Source organism: Agrilus planipennis, unplaced genomic scaffold, assembly GCF_000699045.2.
Source record: "Agrilus planipennis isolate EAB-ADULT unplaced genomic scaffold, Apla_2.0 scaffold271, whole genome shotgun sequence".
In the NCBI taxonomy this organism is placed as follows: domain Eukaryota; kingdom Metazoa; phylum Arthropoda; class Insecta; order Coleoptera; family Buprestidae; genus Agrilus; species Agrilus planipennis.
The window spans coordinates 197,187-220,886 of NW_020438965.1; the positions used below are offsets into that span (position 1 = coordinate 197,187).

Here is a 23,700-nt window from a genome sequence, read left to right on the forward strand (position 1 = left end):
TTTTACTTTCATTTATTTTCATGCAGTATTGTTTTGTCAAAATTTAAATCGGTCGAATTTACAATCGCCGAGTTAATTAACAACAGAGATTTGCAGTAGGACTGCCGACCTTATGATCATGAAGTGTATTATTTATAGGCTCATTCAATCTTGGGAAAATCCATCCAGGGCAATGACTTACATATTTGTTTTGAGGGCAACTCATTATTTTTTTATATGTATATAAATTGCAGTTGTATTTTCCAAACGAAAAGAGTGAAAACAATTGCACTATATGTATATTTCTATCAATATTAGGTAATAATATTGATTGAGAAATTATCTCCTTTTAACTAATATAAATAGATATTTTTTAAAGAATTTTGAAATTCTATAGTTTAAAAGAACTTAACTTTTCCTTATAGCTGACTATACTATGAAATATTAAACACACTAAGCAATAAGGAACTCAAGATAGCCTGATAAAGAATTAATAAACATTAAAGATGAATATGTAAAAGATACAAGGACTTTCACTAAAAAACAGTTTTGGAGTTTTAAGGACAGCCAATTTAGAAATTTAATTTTCAACGCTACATATGCAGGTGAACAACTGCAAATATCTGCATCTAATATGAGTGCTACATTATTTTTTTTTGCTTAATCGTTTTACTAGAAATATTAACAAGAATTTTCGATTGATATTGATAAGGCAAAAAATTGAAATATCTGTTACAGGCTTGCTGTTACAAACGGAGAAAATAACTGGTTCCTTTAATAAAAGGTTGTCATTAGTAAAATTAACCAATCAAAACAACACTCAAAAATTCGGGATTTTTTTATCAATACAATAAATTAAAGTTAAGAGAATATAGAACTGAGTTTAAAGCATAACAGAATCGATTGATATCTCGCAAATCACTCAACCAAAAGTAAGGTTAGGGGTGAGATGGGAGGTTAGGGGGAATATGTACAAGGTTAAACCAACCCCCTCCTTCTTATCTCGCAAAAATTTTATGTGACATTAGGTTGAAATGGGAAGGGGAGAGGAGTTACAAGTTCAGACACCTTTTAAACAACCCTCTCCACCTCAACTAAATATTTACGGGACGATAACTTTAGCAACTCTTCCTCAGCCTTAGAATGCAAAATCCAATGCAAGAGGAGGTCGAAGGTGTGTGACAGGACGTTTTTTAAAACGTGTACGTTATTTTAAACACACATGTCTCCTCTCCCTCTCCCTAACCTAACTTTGTTGTATGATTTGCGAGATATCGATAAATTAATCATCCCGCAAATATTTCATATATTATTGGATCGAGGGTGACATGAGGGTTGTTTAAACCTTGTACATACATTTAACAACTCTCAATCCCCACCTCCCCCGTAACATAACTTTACTTGAAAGTTTTGCGAAATACCGAAAGCTGAAAAAGTATTAAGACTTCAAAAAAATCTCCATTACCTAAAGGAGAAAGTTAACCGTGTGTAAGTGACTAAAAAAATACTTTAATTAAGGAAAGCACATTCTACAACCTCTGCAACTTTTAGAAAAGTATCACTCGCAAATTATTAACATTTTTTTCATCTTTAAACTCATTATAGTAACATTCGTCTGATTATTTTAATTTTCATGAACCAAACATAGTTCAGCAGTTCCATTAGGTATTTCAATAAATAAACAATAATGCATTTAATCGACAATGGGGTATTTTCGTATGCTAAATACTTTGTGCTAAGATTTACATTTTGCGAGTGTCTTCGAAGGGCGAAATGGAACATGCTCCTCTGTTCGCCCTCGGGAGTGGTGACAGTGAACGAGGGCAAATGTAAATGGCTCATAGATCCTCTCCATGGAGAATCAGGTATGTGCAAGTTAAGAAAAGATCGACGACGTCTGGATGGGACGTCGGTGGGATTGTCAATGCTATGACGAGCTTTCGTAGAAGGTAGCGGAGAAGGCATTGCAATAAAGACGTCCCTGGTTTAAAAAATAGACTATGGGTATGGGCATAACAGGGAGCCTCGCCTGGGATCATCGCTCCAACCAAAGCATGGTACCTTTGACCCTCGCTTCGGATTCTCGCCTTTGTGTGGTCATATTGACACTCCTACCCTCGATCTGACCTATGCATTTTCGAGTCAGTTAATTCTGAACGAACGACAGATTAACATGCATTTCACTTCAAATGATAACACGTCCTCTTCATCAGATGAAGATATTTTATTTGATTCAACTGCTAAAAGGTTGTAGTTCTAGGAGGAAAATAAATGTGCAGCCGCTCTACAAAAAATGCTTCCAATATGGAGAATCTCATGCGGTATTCCTCTAGAACTTATTTGGAATGAAGCAACTGTGATGGTTTTTATTTTTTTATTATTCCAAATAGCCTCCCGAACAAACACAAGGTTGATTAATTTCTCCTTATCCTTTGTCGCATGCGCTATAGTCCAGGGTCAAAAAAACACTAAGGTTCGATGGTGGTGCCAGACGACTCAGTACTTTGCGCGGAGCGAGGGGTGTTGCTCAAAAATGACCATCTATTTATTTTTTTTTTGCGAGCGAAGCTATAGTGCTATGCTAGGGTTGAAGCGATGATCGGCGCCAGTATGGATACATTACAGTTATCCCGTTACGTACCTTAGTTTTTAATTTTTTATTGGTTATTAACCTTAAGTCCGTATATAGGACTCAAAACCAACAAGGGAAATTTTGTCAAACCGTAAATTAAAAATTTGCTAAGCTATAGATGGGTATAAAAAGAGAACACTTAAATATGTAGGTACTAGTTCTTAACTGAACCCAGATGGATAGATACTATTGTAGATGGTGTATAGCATATCCATTTCAATTATGGCGATCTCCAAAATATGTGATGATGAGGGTGAGTTTTGATGCTGCTTATGCATTTTTACGTATGTTTAGATCACGGATTTGTATAAGTGGGAAAAGTGGATGTTAGAAGAAAAGGAGAAAGAGGCAAGTAGGATACCTTCTGCGACATGACGGGTATGACACATTAGAAACAAAACCAACAGTAAAAGGGTTTCAGAGAAAGACTTAGATTGTACTACTGTTTCCAACGAGATATGGGATGTCGTAGAAATAATCACATTGATTCAAGATAGAAAAGAGTGGAGGTGCGTGTCCACCAGTTTTTGGACTGATGATCCTATGATGACTTTAGATTTCTAATAATCAGGAAAATATTACTTGAGTTTTGATCTGTATATGTATTTATAATTTCGTTTTATAACTCGCTAGATCTAGAAGATATAAATAAAAATTGTTTAAGTGCGAGTCGCACTAAGGGTTCTAAACTATAGGAAATCCTAAAATGTTTAAAGTACACAGTTTTCATCAAGATCAGAAATATTTTTCTGAATAATGATCAACAATGATCAAATATTAATGGGACGTTTTCGAATACTATTGAAATTACTTATTATTTTTTTTCTATTGTATAACGATCGATTTTTAATGTTTGTTGTTTAAATACAAGATTTGAGTAATATTGTACATAACTTATAGCTGCTGAGATAAAGCAGGTTTTCTAATAGGTAGATGATAATAATATCAAGAGAAGCCCAAAGGGGACATACATTTCGGCAGTACAGATCATAGATGTCGCAGCGGTGCATCTACACGGTAAGATGAATGGTACTGCTGTAAATTTGGGGTCGTGTGGATATCTCGAGAAGAGGTTGTTAGACAATAATAATTTTACGATTATAAATACGAATATAAAACGTATTTCCAGGTAAGAGGGATGGAAATGCGAGGATGGAAATAACAAGAGGTCAACGCAAAATAATCCAATCCTAACTTAATCTGCTAAAAAAAATTGTTAGAGTAATTAGAGTAATTCCTTTGCTTTTGTTTATCAGTATGTTTTTTAAAACTTTTGCTTTCTTTTTAATCGTCTCAAAACATTGCAGCTGCTAAAAACTAACACCAAATATTGGTTGCGTACAAGTTTAGAATTTTTTCACGTAATGCGTTTTGATTAAAACTTCCGTAAACATTATAATGAAGTGTGTTACTAATTTAGCGTTATCAGTACCTATAACAGAGGATACCGGAAAAGATAGGGGCAGAACAAAGCCTACTAACAGACATCGGAAACTCACCTGAATATATGAGGGTTATTTAAAGTAATCCTCGAATGATATAATTCATAAATAACTATTTTATTAATTACTTCAAGAAATAACAATTATTAAAGATTTCAACATGTACAATATGTTAAACAAAGTTACCATTACTATAAATCAAAAATTTATTAGAAAACATATATGTGGATATGCGAGTACAATATGTATAAATGTATTAATACATCATCAAAAGGTCGTCAGTCCTAAGACTGGTTAGACACGCACCTCCACTATTTTCTATCCTGAGCTAATTTCGCATTTCTCTAAAACTAGCACAACTCGTATCCTTAATTATTTGCGAACAGTAATCTAATCTAGGGCTACCTCTACCCCTCCTAACTTGCGTTTCTGCCTCTAATATGTGTCTGACTAGACCTTCATGTCCTATCTCGCTTATTTCTTATTGACTTCTAAAGAGTCCTCTGTTCTCCTATTCTTTCTAATACCATTTCTTCATTTCTAACCTTTTCTATCCACGGCATTCTCATCATTCAGCTATAACACCACATTTCGAACGCTTCTAACTTCTTTTCCGCCGCGCCCACTGTCCATGTTTCGAACCCGTACAGTGCCGCGCTCCAAACATACACTTTTTTGAAATTTGAAGTAATTAATAATTCAAGAATATTTGTTCTTTGGAAAATATCTGGTAGAATTTCTTGTTTAATAAATAACTGAATGGAATAAGAGAACTTTTCGAACACTTTTAACATCGAAAAAGTCTCACACCGCATTTTTTTATTAGCCAATGACTTTTATTTGAAACCTTTGATTAATCTTGCTTTACTAATAATACTTTAAATTCTTTTAAAAGTCGTAATACCATTTTACTTATAATTATGTGTGTAACATCAAACATTAAAACTATGTACTTGAAAAATAAGTTTTTCGATGTTTATAATTGATGTATTACTAACGTATGTAAAATTTTAATTTGAATTTTGGAACTAAACGTAAGTACTATATTTCTACTTATAACTGCACATCACACTTTATTACTATTTCCGTTCTATTTACGTAATAAAAAACACTTCAAAAAACCATTTATTATATTTATTTGATTTTAAATTAAACGTTTCCAAATACTTTTACGTATGTATATCTATATGTAACAAATGGTTCACTTGAAACTTAATAGACTATAAGTTAGGGGCACAGTATTAACGATGTACACTTAATATGTATTAAGTATATAATTGATTTTAATAGGTAAATAATAATAAAACAAAACATTAATATTTAGGAGAACAACACTACAACTTTTTTTACAATTTCTTCTTTTAGGTCACAATTTTTATGTGTGCATTCAGCGGTGTATGAGATATAATTGTTAAGGGATTTGACCATATATTTTCGACCCCCCCCCCCTTTTCATTTGATAGATCGAACTTACGATTAGTTAGAATTAAGTTACCTTTCATTTCACGAAATATATATGTTACGGTATATGTACACTTTTACCGTAAAATGTGTACATTTCCCAAGAAGTTAGGTATATGTGAACTGAATATAATGTATATGTACCTACATTTCCCGGCAAATGTGTACTCTTGCCTTCACGTTTTGGTAAATGTATCCTCTTACCTTCATGTTTTAAGAAAAGTTAGAATACAAATAAATTAAAAATGTTGTTGCAGTAAAAAAATATTTATGTTAATAAACATAATACAAAAGGCTTTAATAACGAAAATTATTTTAATTAAAAAATGTAAATGACAAACAAAACATATTTTTCTTTGCATATTATATAATATGTCGTAGGTTATGATCCCAATATTCATAAATACAATTTTCGTCATAGTTTTTTAGGACCAATACGACGGGAATCGAACAAACAATAATAATAACATAATTTTCTTTATTATAACAGTTAAATTTTATAAAACTATAATGAACATATAGAAATTTCATAATGAAAAAAGTTTTATTTATTTGAGCAACAATTGCTATTGTGGCACTTGGAATTACATAATATTCCAGCATTTATTTTTATTCCACATTACTAGGCACTTGCGATTTCGTATTTTGTATGCTCACATTTACCAAAACGACATGGTCATTGTGAATTCAATGTACATTTCCCTTCTTTGAAATTGTAAATGTTAGTTGAATGCACATTACCCAAACGAGGAGGCAAATGTGCACAATATCTACTTTTACCGTAACATCATCAAGGATTAGTATTTCATTCCAACAATATGGAAGCTATCAGTTTTGGATCAAAGCACTGCTTATTAGAAGAAGAAGAAAATTAGTCTACATAGGAAGAAAAATTGCATAGGGGCGCGCTATATTAAGAATGTCACCAAGTTGTCCCGGGAGGGGGTGTCGTACTTTGTTCCCGAGGCCTGTACATTATATTTCACCGTATCCCTACTGAAAGTACCATGATTTTTCCTGATTACAAGAACGAAAGGACAACATTATTTCTTAGGAAACTATTTCTTCGCTTGGAAATTGTTAACCGAGCCGAAGACATTTTTAATAATTGTTTAAACAATTTCGCTATAAACAAAAACGGACGCATTAGCCCATGTCAAACTGATTTTGCATATTATTTGGCATATTTCTAAAGAATTTTAGCAAAAAAAATAGTCTGAATAGTTTTAGATACTTATACACACTTATAATAAACCATTTATTAGTATGCACGGTGGTACTTGCCCTTGGTATAGCAGATTTTAACAACTTTTTATCATTCTTTTGCATAATACATTGCACGTGTCATTATTATTATAGTTAAATATTCTAATATTATTTTTTAATCCGAAAAATTATTGATGCTATTGAATTCGTAAAATACTCTATACATATTTCAAATAAATGAAAGCAAACATTTTTATGTTATTTCGTAGCTAATAGTACACTATAGATGTGAAAAAAAAAACATTGCAGAAACTGTAACAAAAGAAGATTTTGATAAATGGATTCGAAATATAAAAGTTTTTAAAAGAATGTATTTGTTGTTGTTTGCAATAAAATTGTTTTTTGTTTACTCTAAAGTTCGTACAATGTTTGTATAGGGAAAAGTAGGGTAATTTGGTTTCTAATAATTTGTCAATATAATCACACAGATTATTACATAAGTTACGTTATATAACATTATATACCGTCAATAATTTGGAAGAACTTTCTTGTTTTCATTGATTTTGTATTTTCTCATTAAATAGTTTATCAAATAGCTAAACTAACATTTGATTCATTTTTATATTGCTTCCAGTGATAAGATACATACACTAAGATAATTTCAAAAGTAATGAACAGTATTGCAATATTCCTAATTAATAAATAACGCATATAATAAATAGCAAAATATTGACCTTTGAATGTTAGGAGAAATCTATATTAAAACATTGAATATCAACATAAAAAAGAAAGAAAATAGAAAAAGACAGAGAGGAAGAGAGCGTCCCACTATTTCCCATCTTACGTTTTACCGCAACTTATAGGGCAGCATGGGACTTGCCTAGCTAACTGTATTATCTCTATGGTCCTACCACCCTCTCTTCTTTGTTTTTTTGACTTCCATAGCACCTTTTGTTCCGCTACTCAATCTAATACCTCCTCATTTCTAAACTCATCCGCCTATAACACCACAACTCAGACCCTTTTAATTTTTTGTTTCAAATATACATTTGAATATTATATAAAGCACAGCATACCGCAGAGTTGGGTCGTCTTCAATAAAAAGAAGTCACTTCTATGCTTGTGAACGATTAATTTAGAAATTCGAAAAAGATTGTTAAAATTGTATGTTTGGAGCGCGGCGCTGTACGGGTGCGAAACATGGCCGGTGGGAGCGGCGGAAAAGGATAGTTTAGAAGCGTTCGAAATGTAGTGTAAGAAGCGAACGATGAGGATACCGTGGATAGAGAAGGTAAGAAATGAAGAGGTATTAAAAAGAATAGGAGAACAGAGGACTTTGTGGAAGTCAATAAGAAATAGGCGAGATAGGATAGTAGAACACCTCAGGCATGAAGGTCTAGTCAGAGACATATTAGAGGTAGACCTAGATTAGATTACTGTTCGCAAATACTTAAGGATGTGGGTTGTTCTAGTTTTTGGAGAAATGCCATGATTAGCTCAAGATAGGAAAGAGTGGAGATGCGTGTCCAACCTGTCTTAGGACTGGCGACCTTATGATCATGAAGTGTAACAAATATTGTTGAATTAAGATTGTATCCGGGATAGGTCGTTTGTCCTAATTTGCATAATTTATTGATCAATAAAGAATTAAAATTTCATTGGGTTAGTGTTTAAACGACTTATTTAATGTGATTTGGGACTTTCGTAAAGGTAGTATTTAATCGTAAGCCCACTAATACGAAGACATGAATCATTAATCGTAGTGGTTTTGCCGGGTATTCCGCACAGCTAATGCCGGATACCTATTATCCGCCATCCGACAAAAATCAGTACCTCTACTTTAAAACTTTTTTCAGCTTTGACGCCTCAAAGTAACAGAAATAATTTATAATGTATTAGAAAATAGTAAGAACAATCGTTTTTATAAAAAGCAATTTCCATCTTATCTTATCTAATCTAATCTGCCCTTATCTACCCTAACCTCACTTAACGTTACCTTTATCTAGGCTATGTAAAGGCCTGATTTAAGGTTTCCTAATTAGTAAATTTAATCTAGTATAGAATATATAATAACATTTATTGATTTATTCTGCTTTGTTTTGATATTTCATTTATTTGATATCTCATTTATTTGTAAACAATTTGTTTTTAGTTTTTAAGTATTAATTTTCAGTTTTTCTTTTTCTATATTCCACATTTATATTACTTGTACTTNATGAAATACAATTTAAATTGTACCTATACTGACGTATAAAAACCGAATCCCTTACTTTAATCTTATGCTTGCACAAACATCATCTAAAAAGTAAATTTTTTATTTTTTTTATCATTCTTTAATTTTCCATCCTTGGACGTGGAATATTTTTTTCAAAAGTAAATCGGATTATCTTTGAAATATAACCTATCCAATAAAAAAAGAATAATTAAAATCGGTTCAAAAACTGACGAAGAAATCGCGTAACATACACACAAAAAGCACAAAATAAACACTTAAAACCCAAAATTCCAGAAAACTTTCAAATCTCTAATTGAGGATGACACCTTGAGTGTCAAAACGGCCTTAGGTTTCTAATCGTTTCGTGGAATTTTGGGTTTTAAGTATTGATTTAGTTACTATTCCACAGCACTCATTTATATATTTTTTTTAAAAATACAGTTGAATTAAAAACTTCCCTGTTTCTTGAAGTTTGCTGAAAAGATGAAGTACTTGTTCCTGAACATTTCGGTTAAAGAAACTAAATCATACCAACAAGATGCTTTTATTTGATTTGATTTCTTAAAGTTCGATGAAAAATTACGCCACCGAAGTGAACATGAGGGTTCCAGTCAAACGCTTAGGGGTTCCGCAAGTAAATCTTATACAAAGTTTTTAAAACGAAGGCAGTGATGTACCTTGTTCATAACATGTGATATGTAATATGATACATTTCCCTTCAAATAAAACCCGGGTATTCTGTCGAACGAAGGGTTCCATTAAAAAAAAGGGTTCCGCGGGGATGATAAAAGTTGAAGAGCATAATCTTACATCACAGCAATGTAAATCCGAAAATAACTAAATAATTTTGGCATTTACAAGTCAATACATATGTAAATTAATTCGTTTGTATACTAATTAATTACGGGGTTAGGTTAGGTTAGTTGATTATACTTTGTAATATTCTCAAATTAGTATGAAAAACGACCGTTGGGCTAAAAAATCGACCCTTCATATTTAAATATTGACATGATTAAAATAGTGTCCAGTTAAATACAATCCTTTTTTAATATTTTTTTCAGTATTAACTGACTAAAAAATTGACATAATTTCGTCTCACCTGCAAATGAAACATTTTCGGATACTTAAACATCTCGTCCGAATTTATCAGACGCACTGGTACGGGAATCACTACAAACTCGGCCGCACGCTGCTTCGTCCGCACTATTAATAATACAACAATATTTTATCTGTTTAACGCAGAGGCATGAACAAACGGGCCATCATCACTATTAATTGGGTATAATAAAGTAACGAAAAGCGTGCTGCGAATGTGTGTTGTCGGAAAACAAAGAAGTTAAAGATACTTTATTGTTCATGTGTGTACTTTATACGCTTTGTATATACATATATACATATGTAGTTGTACTGTTGTAGTTAGTACGCAATGTTACATGTGCATTATTATTATACGATAGTAGGGTTCGCGCGGTAGTCGTAGTTGGCTGTTTAATAAATATTACCGCAATTAACTTACTAAATACTTACGGTGTTTAGTATCGGCGAATGAACATTGTGTTATATTTTACGGCAAATATTGACATATTTGCTATGTTTGTGTAGATCAATTTATACGCCTACATATTATTCATTTCATACAATTACGTATACATATATATGTATATACAACAAACTATCAAAACCAGACGATTATTTCAAACTAGTATAGGCACTTATTAAGGGAAAGTAATATTCTTTTTTATACTTCCCTAAACCTTTCGTTATTCATTACTTCAAATCCAACGAGTTGAGTTAATTTGTTTTAGAATATACAGTAAAAATTGGTCAAGGGACATTCAAAAAGGGTGGTGGAGGGGTGCGGCAAATTTTTAAAAACATAATCTCACTTTAAATAAAATGGAAGCGGTGCTGACAGATCAGCACTGTATGAAAATAAATAAAAGTAAAACTAAAATACTGGCATGCAAGGGAAGAAAAAGTAGGGAAAGAGCGAATATAAAGATGGGAGACGAAAAATTAGAACGTGGCTGATTTTAGATATCTAGGAAGTCAGATAAGTCAGGACGCAAGAAGTAGTAGGGATATAAAGCAGAGGATAGTGCAGGGTCGTGTCGCCTTTAATAAAAAGAAGTCACTTCTATGCTCGGTTAATTTAGAAATTCGAAAGTGATTGTTAAAGGTGAATGTTTGGAGGACGGGGTTGAACGAGTGCGAAACATGGACAGTGGGCGCGGTGGAAAAGAAAAGGTTAGAAGCCTTCGTAATATGGTGTTATAGGCGAATGATGAGGATAACGTGGGTACAAAAGGTTAGAAATGAAGAGGTATTAGAAAGAATAGGAGAACAGAGGACTCTATGGAAGTCAATAGGAAATAGGCGAGATAGGTTGGTAGGACACCTTCTCAGGCATGAAGGTCTAGTCAGAGACATATTAGAGGCAGAAGCAGGAGTTAGGAGGGGTAGCGGTAGACCTAGGTTAGATTACTGTTGGTAAATAGTTAAGGATGTGGGTTGTTCTAGTTTTAGGGAAATGCGAAATTTGGCTCAGGATAGGAAAGAGTGGAGGTACGTGTCCAACCAGTCTTAGGACTGACGACCTTATGATGATGATGAATCTCACGTAATAAATAAATGTATAGCATTGCTAGAATAATTCTGCCATCTTCTAAATGAATTTCTATTGTTTAGCAAAATGACAACACATAAAGGTTGATTAAAAGTTGTAATTATTTATTTGAAAACAATCAACTCTTCCACTAAATGTATAACGTCATAATTCTTTAAATTCTTAACCCTGAAATATTGTTTGTTGAGATGATTGTTTACAGGTTTTAGGTTTAAAATCCTTTAGAATTATCATGATTAACGGTTTTAGTGGATTTTCGATCGTTTTTTGAGGTTATGTTCATACCCTGACATGCTGGGGTTAAATGACCTCGTATTTGGATTCAGTGAGCCCCAAAATATACAGTATAAATACAGTCAGACATCCAGATCGATTTTTTTTGTGTTGTGTTATTATTGAAAACTACAAAATCCTTTTTCAAGAATGAAAATTGTAAAAAAAATTTTTGATTAAGGGGGCAGAAAACGGGTGATAGTAGTAGGGATAGTATAGAATACTAAGAATGTGCGCTCAGGCGAGGTCGAAGGGGGGGGATACAGAGGGACATGAAATTCGAAAATATAAAAAAGGATGCAACGTATCCTAGTCAATTCTTAACATAACCTAATCTAACACAAAAAAGGATTAGTATGCTTGGATTTGAGGTTGATATGATAAAAATTATTGACAATGAATGCATTCAATTAATAATAAAATTTGCACTTTCAACGACGTTAATGTATATTTAATAGTATATATTAAAATAATATTACAAGCGTCAACTAACGTTTATATGTCTACTAAAACTGCATACATATGTATTAACAAAACATTAGAAGTTATAATTATAACAAAAGGAAATTGATTTAATCCAGTTTTTGGAATTATAATGTAACAATAGGCCTAGTTAAAACTGAAATATCTATTTGGGTGAAATAAAAATAAAGTTCCAGTAACCATGAGTTTCAAAACCCTTTAGAGTAGGTACCAGGATTGGTATTTCTTTTAAAAACAAATTAGTATTAGCATATTTGTGTACATATTTAGATGATAATGATGAGATGAAAAGTAGTCGTTTTTCACGAATTTAAGCATATCATTACAGAAAAAAAATATGGGAGGAAATTTTGAAATATGATTTTATACGTGTCCAATTTTTCTACAAAACCCTTAAGCCAATCTGAAAATATAGTTATCTACAAAGAAGTTTAAAATTTAAAATATCCAAATTTTATAATTTTTATAGTACATTCTTCATAAACTTAAATCAATACAAATGTGGTTTTTACTGCGCGTAAGTGCTTATAACAGGAATAAGTAAGTGCTACTTATTAGGCGTCATGATGGGTACTTAATAATGTATTACTACAAATTACAATCGAATATATTACGTACATATATTTATGCATAATAATCTTTTATTATCGGCATTCCAAACAAATTACAAATTTTAATTAAAATGACCGAAATGTGGGAATCCCCTCGCTCACTTTGCTGACGTAATCCATACAAGACATGCGCAGAATCTATGGTGGACTATTATAAATAAATAATTAATCAGTTAGTATTGTAAAATTATTGATAGATTTCATGTATGTACGTCATCAACAGACCAATCCAAAAAGCAATAGCACTAGAAGTATGCTGGAAAAATTACCCCTATAAATCTGCGAAGAAAACAGACACTGTACGGAGGTCGGAAGGAAACGTTTGACTCGAATATCCAAATGCTGTATATTATACAGGGTGAGTCACTAAGCAAAAATCGGTCATTTATACACGTACAATTCAAAATAGAGAAACATATTTCGATAAAGGTCTAGTGAAATTTCTTTACGCACGATAGGGTAAGTTCGTTTCATGCGAGTTGTCATGTAACGAAATCATGCAACGGATGTCCCCCTCTACTCGGCCACGTAGTCGAGTTCATAAGTGGGGATCGCTTGAGCCGTGAGCGCGCTTCAATGCAACGTTCGTTACAGACAAATTTTAAATTCATAGTGTACAAATAATACCATTAAACCAATTCCTTAACCCCTATCCCGGTATGTTTGTGTGTTTAAAGAAGTTTCACTTCAGTAGCGTGTTGTATAATTACACGTTTTTTATTTTAAATGGAATGCCATATTTTTTCACGCATAGTATGTTGCAGAATTAAATTTCCTTTCGACTCACTCAGGAATGGTGGTATCTGTGACAAGTAGTTTTTGAGAAATTTGCAATTTTTTTTAAATTTTAAATAAAATCGCGTTATCATGTTAGCCGTTTTAAAAAGTTTGGCGAGGTTTTGTTTTTTTAATTTTTAGTATAAGTAGAGTTTGTTAAGTAAGGCTGTAGAAGTTGAGGCAACAGTTTTGATACCAAATTAACTGTGAAAATAGTAATAATATTTATAAATAAAACAGCCGAAAAACTGGAACTCGTTCCATCATGTCGTCAGGAGTAGTTGGTGGTTCCTCATAAGTTAATTTCTCAACCTCACAAAAAGAAATCAGATTTTGTAAGGTCTGGAAATTGTGTATCGAAATATTCCTTTACATAAACCATATCTACTAATTCTTCTTTTGGAAAAATTGTGTCTTATTTTATTATGCTATTTATAACGTGTGTCTGTCTAATATCTGTAGGTGATAGGCAATTACTTTTAGAAACGGAATGTGAAAACCACAATCCTCTAAGTCCTTTCGTTTCTGAGATATTTAAAATGGCGCCAAACATTGCAAACGTCAAATTTTCTAAGAAACGTAAAATAACTCCAGAACGGTGCGGATCAGGTCCAATAAATGTTAATAAACTGACATTTATTTTATATGAGGAATTCAAAAATGGAATAAACAGTACGGGGTCACTGAACATAACGAAGTTACGGTGCACTTCTTGACTCACCCTGTATAACCAAATTCCCCTAATTCGAACCAACTAAATGCAACCAGTTACGTTGGAATTAATGAAAATTTTTAGTTTACCATTAAACTTTCCAATTTTTATTTTGATGACATTACTTACATACCAACTATCAGTATTTGGAGGATCATGGTCAAGGTCAAAAACTGGACCGCCAAAACTTTTTTGAAAGTACGAAAGCTTTCCGGCCGATTTTACCACTGTGATTCATCATCATCATAAGGTCGTCAGTCCTAAGACTGGTTGGACACGCACCTCCACTCTTTCCTATCCTGAGCTAATCTTCGCATTTCCCTAAAACTAGAACAACCCACATCCTTAACTATTTGCGAACAGTAATTTAATTTAGGTCTACTTCTGCCCCTCATAACTTCCGTTTCTGCCTCTAATATATCTCTGACTAGACCTTCATGCCTGAGAAGGTGTCCTACTAACCTATCTCGTCTATTTCTTATTGACTTCCATAGGATCCTCTGTTTTCTTATTCTTTCTAATACCTCTTTATTCCTAACCTTCTCTATTCACGGTATCCTCATCATTCGCCTGTAACCCCACATTTCGAACACTTCTTTCTAACCTTTTCTTTTCCGCCGCGCCCACTGTCCATGTTTCGCACCCGTACAGCACCATGCTCCAAACATACACCTTTAACAACATTTTCGAATTTATAAATTAACCGTTCGCGAGCATAGAAGTGACTTCTCTTTATTGAAGGCGACTCGACCCTGCGCTATCCTCTGCTTTATATCCCTACTACTCCTTCCATCCTGACTTATCTGACTTCCTAGATACCTAAAATCGGCCACTTTTTCGTCTTCCATCTTTCCATATTCGCTCTTTCCTTTCTTTTCCTTCCATTGCATACCAGCATTTTTGTTTTACTTTCATTTATTTTCATGCAGTATTGTTTTGTCAAAATTTAAATCGGTCGAATTTACAATCGCCGAGTTAATTAACAACAGAGATTTGCAGAGTTTATCGTTCAAATTTACGTTAAGCGCTTCAATACTTTCCGGACAAAGAGTACTTATTCAATTATACAAACTTACACAACTCTAATAATACAGCAGAATTTATTTATTAAGTCAACTATGTAACCTGTTTGAAGAAGCGACTCTGTTTAATTAATAAATGAATATGTACACCTTTAGTTGAACTACAAGTTTCATTGTCAAGTTTTACAATTATAATAAGGATGTAATAAAAATTGTATAACGAGTGCCGGCTTGAAATTACTTGAACGTTCAACTGTTAAGTAAACATTAAAAAACAACACAAACAATATACCTAAACGAAATAATAATACCTTACGTTATGTAACTGTAAGAATTTTAATTAGTTACTCTGTAATTATTATAAAGACTGCAATTGACTCACCTATGCATATTAACTTTGATAAAAATCGTGATTTAACAGAATGGGCAAGTTACAAGATAAGAGATATATACATTTCTTTAAAAAAAAAAGCATTTCCGTATCTCCATAGCAAATAAAATATTCAATAAATATAAAATGGAAAAAACCTACTACATATTAATTTTGTATCTAATTAAACGTTGGAGGTGTGTCTTAAGATTATCGATATCCAGGGTATTATTGTTTGATTTAAATTTCTAATTAATAATATTACTTAGTCTCTTGTAATTTTGCAATCAATATTATATCTAGTATTTGCCAACATTTTTAATGTGTTTAAAACTTGTTACGACCATTTTCACATAAATTTTACCACATATTAGAAATTGCATAAGTAAATCAGTTTATAAAAGAAAACCATATAAATTGCTATTTTGAGACGTCCGTCGTATTGGATTTAGAATAACGTCATATTGCACATTGTGTTTCGCTTATTAAACCCTTTCATTTGATACTTATATCATAGGGGTTACTATTAAAATTATAAATCGCCATTTTGTTACGTCCGCCACATTGGACAAAAAATGGCAGAATTTAAGTAATCGCGCATTGTCACGTGAACCAAACATATGTACCAAATTTCAGCCCTATGGCTTTTGTGGAAGTACCTAGACCAAATATTGTTTACTAAATTTCAGGAGATACAGTGCAATTCGTTTATTATGACTCCGCCTATATTGACCAACCGCTTAATTTGAAGTACCTAATTGCAATGTTAAGTTTAGTTTTCATATTAAATTATCTATAGGAAAGTTTGGATATAATGACTCCGTTTAAAATGAGATATCGTTTATTATGACTGATTCTCAAGAAATTATATCCGGCTATAGTGACCCAAATGATTAATAATAACATTTTCGCTCATTTGTCTGACCCTTCTTATGTGTATTGATTTTACAACTCATCGTTCTTTTTTTCTTTGTCTGTTAATAAACATATACAATTTGTAGTTTTTCTCTCTATTAAACTTAGTAACTAACCAAAATAGAAAGTTGTTTATTTCCTAAGACTATACTTTGTATGACGTGTTGTCATTTCCCTACGATGTCATTATAAGCGGATTCTACTGTACAAACAAGTGAAGTTAAATAAAATCTTTTAAAAATTAGCAATCTTCTGATGAATTGAACAGGTTTATACTAGATCCATATAAATATTAGTTACTTTAGAAACCAAAATACCCTATTGTAAAACCGATACCAACTTTACAGTAGAATGAACAAAAAAGACACTTAATTTGAAAAATTACCCCCATATATAGAAAACACGTATTGAGTATTCTGAATGTATTTTACGGAAAAATTTTACATTTAGTATCAAATTAGAAGATGAGGAGACTGGTATAAACTATGAAGAAACACCTAAATCTACCCCAGCTAACTTTTTTATTCGTTATACTCATTTTACCTGATATTATGTTTCCGATAGAATTAACAAAGGATACAAACCGAATATCCGTCCAATATTTATTAAAATGCCTAGAAATATAGAGATGCGATATTATAGTTAAAGAAAGTTTGGCTGAACTAAAAGATTTTTAAATAAAATTAGTCATTACTGTTAATAAAAATGTAAGATTTAAACATGCTTTAATACAAAACAAACGGCTTAGTGTGTTTTATTTTATAGTTAAACACGTTGCCCCGCGGCATTTTTCGCATGGAATTCGATTATATTGCAAAATATATAATTATACAAAAAACAGTTTATTCATTTTGGGCAAGTTAAAAAATAATAAACTAGTAGATTAATTAATTAGTCAGTCTATGCTTTAGGCGTAGAATTAGTATAGTATAATAGTTTTTTTTATATAAAAATTGAAAAATCCGGAAATAACTTTTTATAGACTGGAACCCGAAGAAAACTTAATTTTTCTGAAGTCTTTGGACTTAAACTGGAGAGTTGGTTACCCTGCCATCATTTTACACCTTTAGGGGTGGCATTTCGATAACTCGTTCTATAGTGAATGATACCGTTGTATAAAGAACTCTTGTGTAAAAATTAAAGCTTCCTGTTTCTACGGTTTGGGCTGTGCCGTGATCGAACATTAAATTTTCAGTATCAGAAACGTTTGTGCACAATTTTAAATCTATAGATCCAGGGTTTGGGATGTAAGACTTAACGTTACATAATGGAATTTTCTCGTATTTAAACAAATCAACAAAAGTAAACAATATTGTTGTTTGTTTAGATACATATATCTCTCATATTTTCCTAAACCATCGTATTTACTATGAAAGCCGAGAACTTACTTACAGTATATTATGTAATTGTATGTATTTATCTAATACGTCTTCGGCTTTGATAGCGACTTTAATTTTTTCTATTTTAATCCTAGCTCGATCGAAATTTCATTTACTAAACTTTATACTACTTAATAGTTAATAGTTAAAATCTTTTCATTGTTAACAGTAGAAAGGCTTCTAACCGATTGTGATCGGATAGTGATTTTTCCGGGTACCAGATACGAGGGTACCCGACAAAACCACTATGGTTAACGGTCCATGTCTTCGTATTGGCGGGCTTTCCATTAAATACCACCTTCACGAACAACCCAAAAAAAATATTTAAACACTAAACCAATGAAAAATTAATTTTTGGTTTACGGATTTCGCGAGAGCATCGAGTTAAAACCGTTGAAATGAGCCAATAATGTTTATAAACACTTAAAGTCTGTAAGATAATAAAATTGTTATTTAAATGATCTTATTTTTATAAGAGATCATTTAATAACACTTAGGAGACACATTAGAAATTCGAAAAGGATTGTTTAAGGTGCTCCAAATGCGCGGCGCTGTACGGGTGCGAAACATAAACACAGGCAAGAAAAGGTTAGAAGCGTTCGAAATGTGGTGTTACAGGCGAATGATGTGGATGGAGAAGGTTAGAAAGAGGAGGTATTAGAAACAATAAGAGAAGAGCGGACTTTATAGAAGTCAATAAGAAAAAGGCGAGATAAGTTGTTAGAACACCTTCTCAGGTATAAAGGTTTAGTCAGAGACATATTAGAGGCAGAAACAAGAGTTGTTGTGGTGTTATAGGCGGATGATGAGGATGTCGTGGGTAGAAAAGGTTAGAAATGAAGAGGTATTGGAAAGAATAGGAGAACAGAGGACTCTATGGAAGTCAATAAGAAATAGGCGATATAGGTTGGTAGGACACCTTCTTAGGCATGAAGGTCTAGTCAGAGACATATTTGTGGCAGAAACAGGAATTAGGAGAGGTAGAAGTAGGCCTAGATTAGATTACTGTTCGCAAATAGTTAAGGACGTGGGATGTTCTAGTTTTAGGGAAATGCGAAGATTAACTCAGGATAAGGAGTGGTGGTGCGTGTCCAACTAGTCTTAGGACTGACGACCTTATGATGATGATGAGGCGACTCATCTTTTACCACTTCAAAAAATAAATTTTCACGTTAAACTTAACGATATTTGCGATAATTTGAAAAATTAACGTTTCAACATTATTTTTTCATAGGCATTTTTGTGCTTTATGCGTATCTTTTATAGACAAAAAAAGAACAATAAGTTGAACATCGACACGCTTTTCTTACAGATCATAGCTCAGCAGCTCGGGCACTGGCCCAAAGCGCCCTAGTTTTGAGTTATTATTTAAAAATTTATGAGATATTAATGAATCAATCCATTTTATTTTTTAATTAACGTGATCCAAACGTTTATAGTAAACGCATAGTGAATCAACTGCACTGATCAAGTGTAAGCATTTATATATATGTAATCGCACTTATTTAAAATTAATTAGTTATTAAATTTGTTGTGCACTAATATTATTAAGGGTTTCTTTTAGGAATTTTGAACTATAAATTAAACAGTTTATTTCGTAATACCCAAACCTCTGCCAATTTTGTGGATGTTCTTAAAAATTTTGTATTTATTTGATGCACACAAAATTCAGGCATAAACAATTTTCATTCTCATTTAGTACAAAATATCAAATCTCGGAGAAAATTCTGACAAATAATTTGTGTTTTCTTTTACTACAATAAGGAAAGTACCCGTAGTAATTTGTTATTGATGAACCAATAAAAAAGTTGTTTTGTTGTTATTATGACTCATTGTTGATTTGTTAAATGACTTACTGGTAATTACTATTAATTATTACTAGAAATTAAAGATATTTCAGTGTGCACAAATGGAACAAAATATATGTAAACGTAACGTACAAATTTCAGGTATTATTACAGTTGCTTTTTATGCTTGCCGATTACTAATTTAATAATTAAAATTAGTCTAAAAAATACCTGTGTACTTCCAATAACATTTTTCATGAACTGATAGTATGGAAATAGGGAGCCGTAACTTTTAGGGGTTGTTAAGATCAAAGGTAAATGTTCGGAGCTGGACACTATTCCTCTGGCCGAACTGCCTTTACTTGACAAACCACTGATGCTGCTTTTTTCTGACATATCATAATTGTTCGTGAACGAATGAATAATTAATTTACAAACAAAATAAAATCAGTTCGATCGGTTCGTCCATTACTTAAATGCACATCTGATGAAAACCACAAAAAATTTAAAACTAAAACGACCGTTTTCCACAAATAAAATTTCCAACACACGAACCTATAACCTATCGGGTAAATACTGTTTACAAGTCACAAGATAACATAAAAATATATTCGTTCGTATAATCCGACGACGACATTGTAATTGATAACTGATAAGAATATACACATGTATGAATACTACACAAACATATAAATAATAAATATATTTAATAACTTTACGTAAATTTGTTGGTAAATAATTCTACAAACAGGAAATATTCGCTTTTAATGTAGCGTGTCCTAATCTCGAGATATTTTTATATTATAAATATGTATAATAATAATATGAGATGCACCGGATAGTAATTAATAATTATGGTTAACGCTTTATGTCTTCGTTTTGGCGGGGTTTCCATTAAATACTACCCTCACCAACGTCATAAAATCCTTTTTAAAAACCAATGAAATTTTAATACTTGAGGGTTGAATTGAAATCGTTGAAATCAGTCTATATTGTTTATATAATCTTAATTAGGTAGGTTTTTAGTTATACTTATTAAATTATTATTGTTGGTGTTAGTTTTTTATTTTTTCTCTGGTAAAATTACATTTACATATTTCTTTGAAGCATAAAAATTCAGACTTTGAAAAATTCATAACTCGGAAAATATTAACTTTACAAAACAAACTTTAGATCTTTTCTATCGAGATTAAACCAAAGAATATAAAAAAAATGTTATAGCCAAAAAAGTTGTTTTTTAGCATTTGTTTAAATAATCGTGATTTAAACAATACCAGATCGGGTTACCGCCTGACAACCTATACCGTTGTATTGAGAAGAATCTTCCAAACAAAAGTGCGTAAACAAATTTAACCCAAATAATTATTAAATACTATTTTCTTTTAAATTTTCATCCGCAACTTTTTAATAAGAAATCGTTTATAGAGCCAGTAGGCTAGCTTTTGTGACGTCATATTTGTTAGGGGGTAGATGTGACTTAGCGTGAACGAAGGGGATAAAAAGGTAAAATTCTGAGTGACGTATTTTATGGACGGCCCCTGACCGAGACAAAGACTACCAAAGTCTGCATTTTTTAATTTCGTTTACTAATATTTCTATTTTTTTCAAATTTCTTCCGGTAACGTGTAAAATGCCAACTTTCTTTTTATGCAGCGATGTCACTNCTACCAAAGTCTGCATTTTTTAATTTCGTTTACTAATATTTCTATTTTTTTCAAATTTCTTCCGGTAACGTGTAAAATGCCAACTTTCTTTTTATGCAGCGATGTCACTGCATTTACTTGCATTCAAAAAAAGTTACATGCTAAAATTTAAAAAAAAAATGGCATTTTTTGGTTCTATTGGCCGTATCGTAAAATTTTGTCTTCTGAAGGTGCCATTTGGATTAGAAATACAATATTCTACAACTTTCTTATTGACGTGTATACAGGAAAAATGCGTAGTTTTCGAACAAAACTCAAAAATGTGAAAGTGGATCTTTTTACCTATTGTTAGATCCCAAAAATTCACCTCTGTAAATGGTAGCACTCCACGGTTTTGTCATATTTTGGGAAAAATTGAATATCAGAAACAATAAAAACCCTTTAAAGTTTTAGTTCCTTTCTGAAGCACAAAGACAATAGCATTTTCGTACTTTAAAATTATTTTTTTACTACACAATATTTGCTGTCGAAAACAGATAGGCAACCAATAAAACTCCTGTGTTCAAAGATAGATACGACTTTTGTTACTCATTTTTACAACGAAATCTACATTTTGCATGGTAAATTATAATTTCATGAAATAAGCAAAATAAAAAACACTTGGTAAATACATGAAATAGTAATTTCTGAGTAACTTTTTAGAGAATAATAGAATCACTTGATATTACGACAAATTGAAATAATAATTGATTTATGACATACAGGACACGTATATTGTATGACTGACTCTTCATTATATTTTCAAATTTCAAAAACTTTCGTTTGAATTGTATCAAAATGAGATTTTTTCATACACGTGCTAGATATTAGACATATTTTTAATTTTATTAAAGAATTCGGGAATATATTTATATATGTATACACCCGTATTTGTATGTATTTAGCTCAAAATTTTACAAGCATAAACCAAAAACCTAAATTAGGTATATCTTTACCTGTAAAACTAGGATTTTAAGGCAAGACAGAAAACAAGAAATTTTGTTTGAAAATACTGTACTTAATTTTATGTTGATTTATTCTATAATAAAATACTTATTGGTATCACTATTCAAATAAAGTGCCTACTGGCACTAAGCAGGTAATACCTTTCAGAATTTCACGTAAACAGAAAATTTGTAATGTGACAGAGAAGTATAACCAATGTAAATACATGCTAATGATAAGCTGAAGCAAAAAACACTCTCACTCAATATTACCTCATTGTCAGATTTTCTTTGTTGATGGGATTGTGATGAATCGCCCAGAGAAAACTTTCCCTTTATTTCTTTCCACGTATAGTGATGTGGTTCACTTGGCACTTTTTGATATTTTTCATGTTTTTCAAAATGAACTTTAAAGGGTTTGTGAGACATGAAAGCTTATAATGAATTTATGAGATACACAGCTTCAACTGTAGTGAATCAATCAAAAACTTGAAGCTTTAACATATTTTCACATATCTGCGATAATTTTTTTAATTATGCAGATTATATTTCATGGATAGTCATGACTGTTCAAACACAGGAATGTAAGGTAATAGACGCTAATACGATAACATGACTAAAGATTAGCGAAGTTGATATGAATGGCATTGATACAAACAAGTAGATAAAAATTTTACAATAACGGTTTAAGATAATTGAAATCAACCAGAACCAGAATTTAACACTTGATTAAAGGATTTAATAGTTTACATTGCAAGGTTGACTGGGACAGAACAATCTAGGTATGAGGCAGGTTTTTGTACCTACCCAATTGATACCTAGCCAAGTCGTCTAAAAAACAACAAAGCAGTATCTTTCAAAAATAATACCATACCAAGGTAAAGTTAAAATGCCTTCTTACAATTTGCAATAAGTAATTGTAATTGACCAATTATACTTTTCCTTTCCTTGTACTATATACCTATTTACTTGTTATCTTTGTAAAATATGTAGATATGTGCATTTTCTATAAAAGATAATTATAGCATAACTCTGGATATCTTTATGTACAAGCCTACATAATGAATTCACTTGCAAATAACTGTTACTGTTACATAATTACGATCATCCTAATTATAACTATCTGTATACCTAGGTATTTGTAAATGTTAAGTTATAATACTTAGGTTTGTAGATACATAGAT

General features: G+C 31.8%; 1 protein-coding gene across 1 annotated transcript in view; it reads right to left on the minus strand.

Annotated features, from left to right (window-relative positions):
- Positions 1–23,371, minus strand: part of LOC108740339 (kinase D-interacting substrate of 220 kDa B) — a 51,136-nt gene extending 27,765 nt beyond the window's left edge. Inside the window, exons 1-2 of the mRNA XM_025975301.1 lie at positions 22,790–23,371; positions 1,582–1,960 (exon numbers count right to left, since the gene is read on the minus strand). Coding sequence (XP_025831086.1) covers positions 1,582–1,960; positions 22,790–22,794 — 384 coding nt within the window. The 5' untranslated portion in view covers positions 22,795–23,371. The remainder of the gene's footprint in view (positions 1–1,581; positions 1,961–22,789) is intronic.
- Positions 23,372–23,700: the final 329 nt, after the last annotated feature.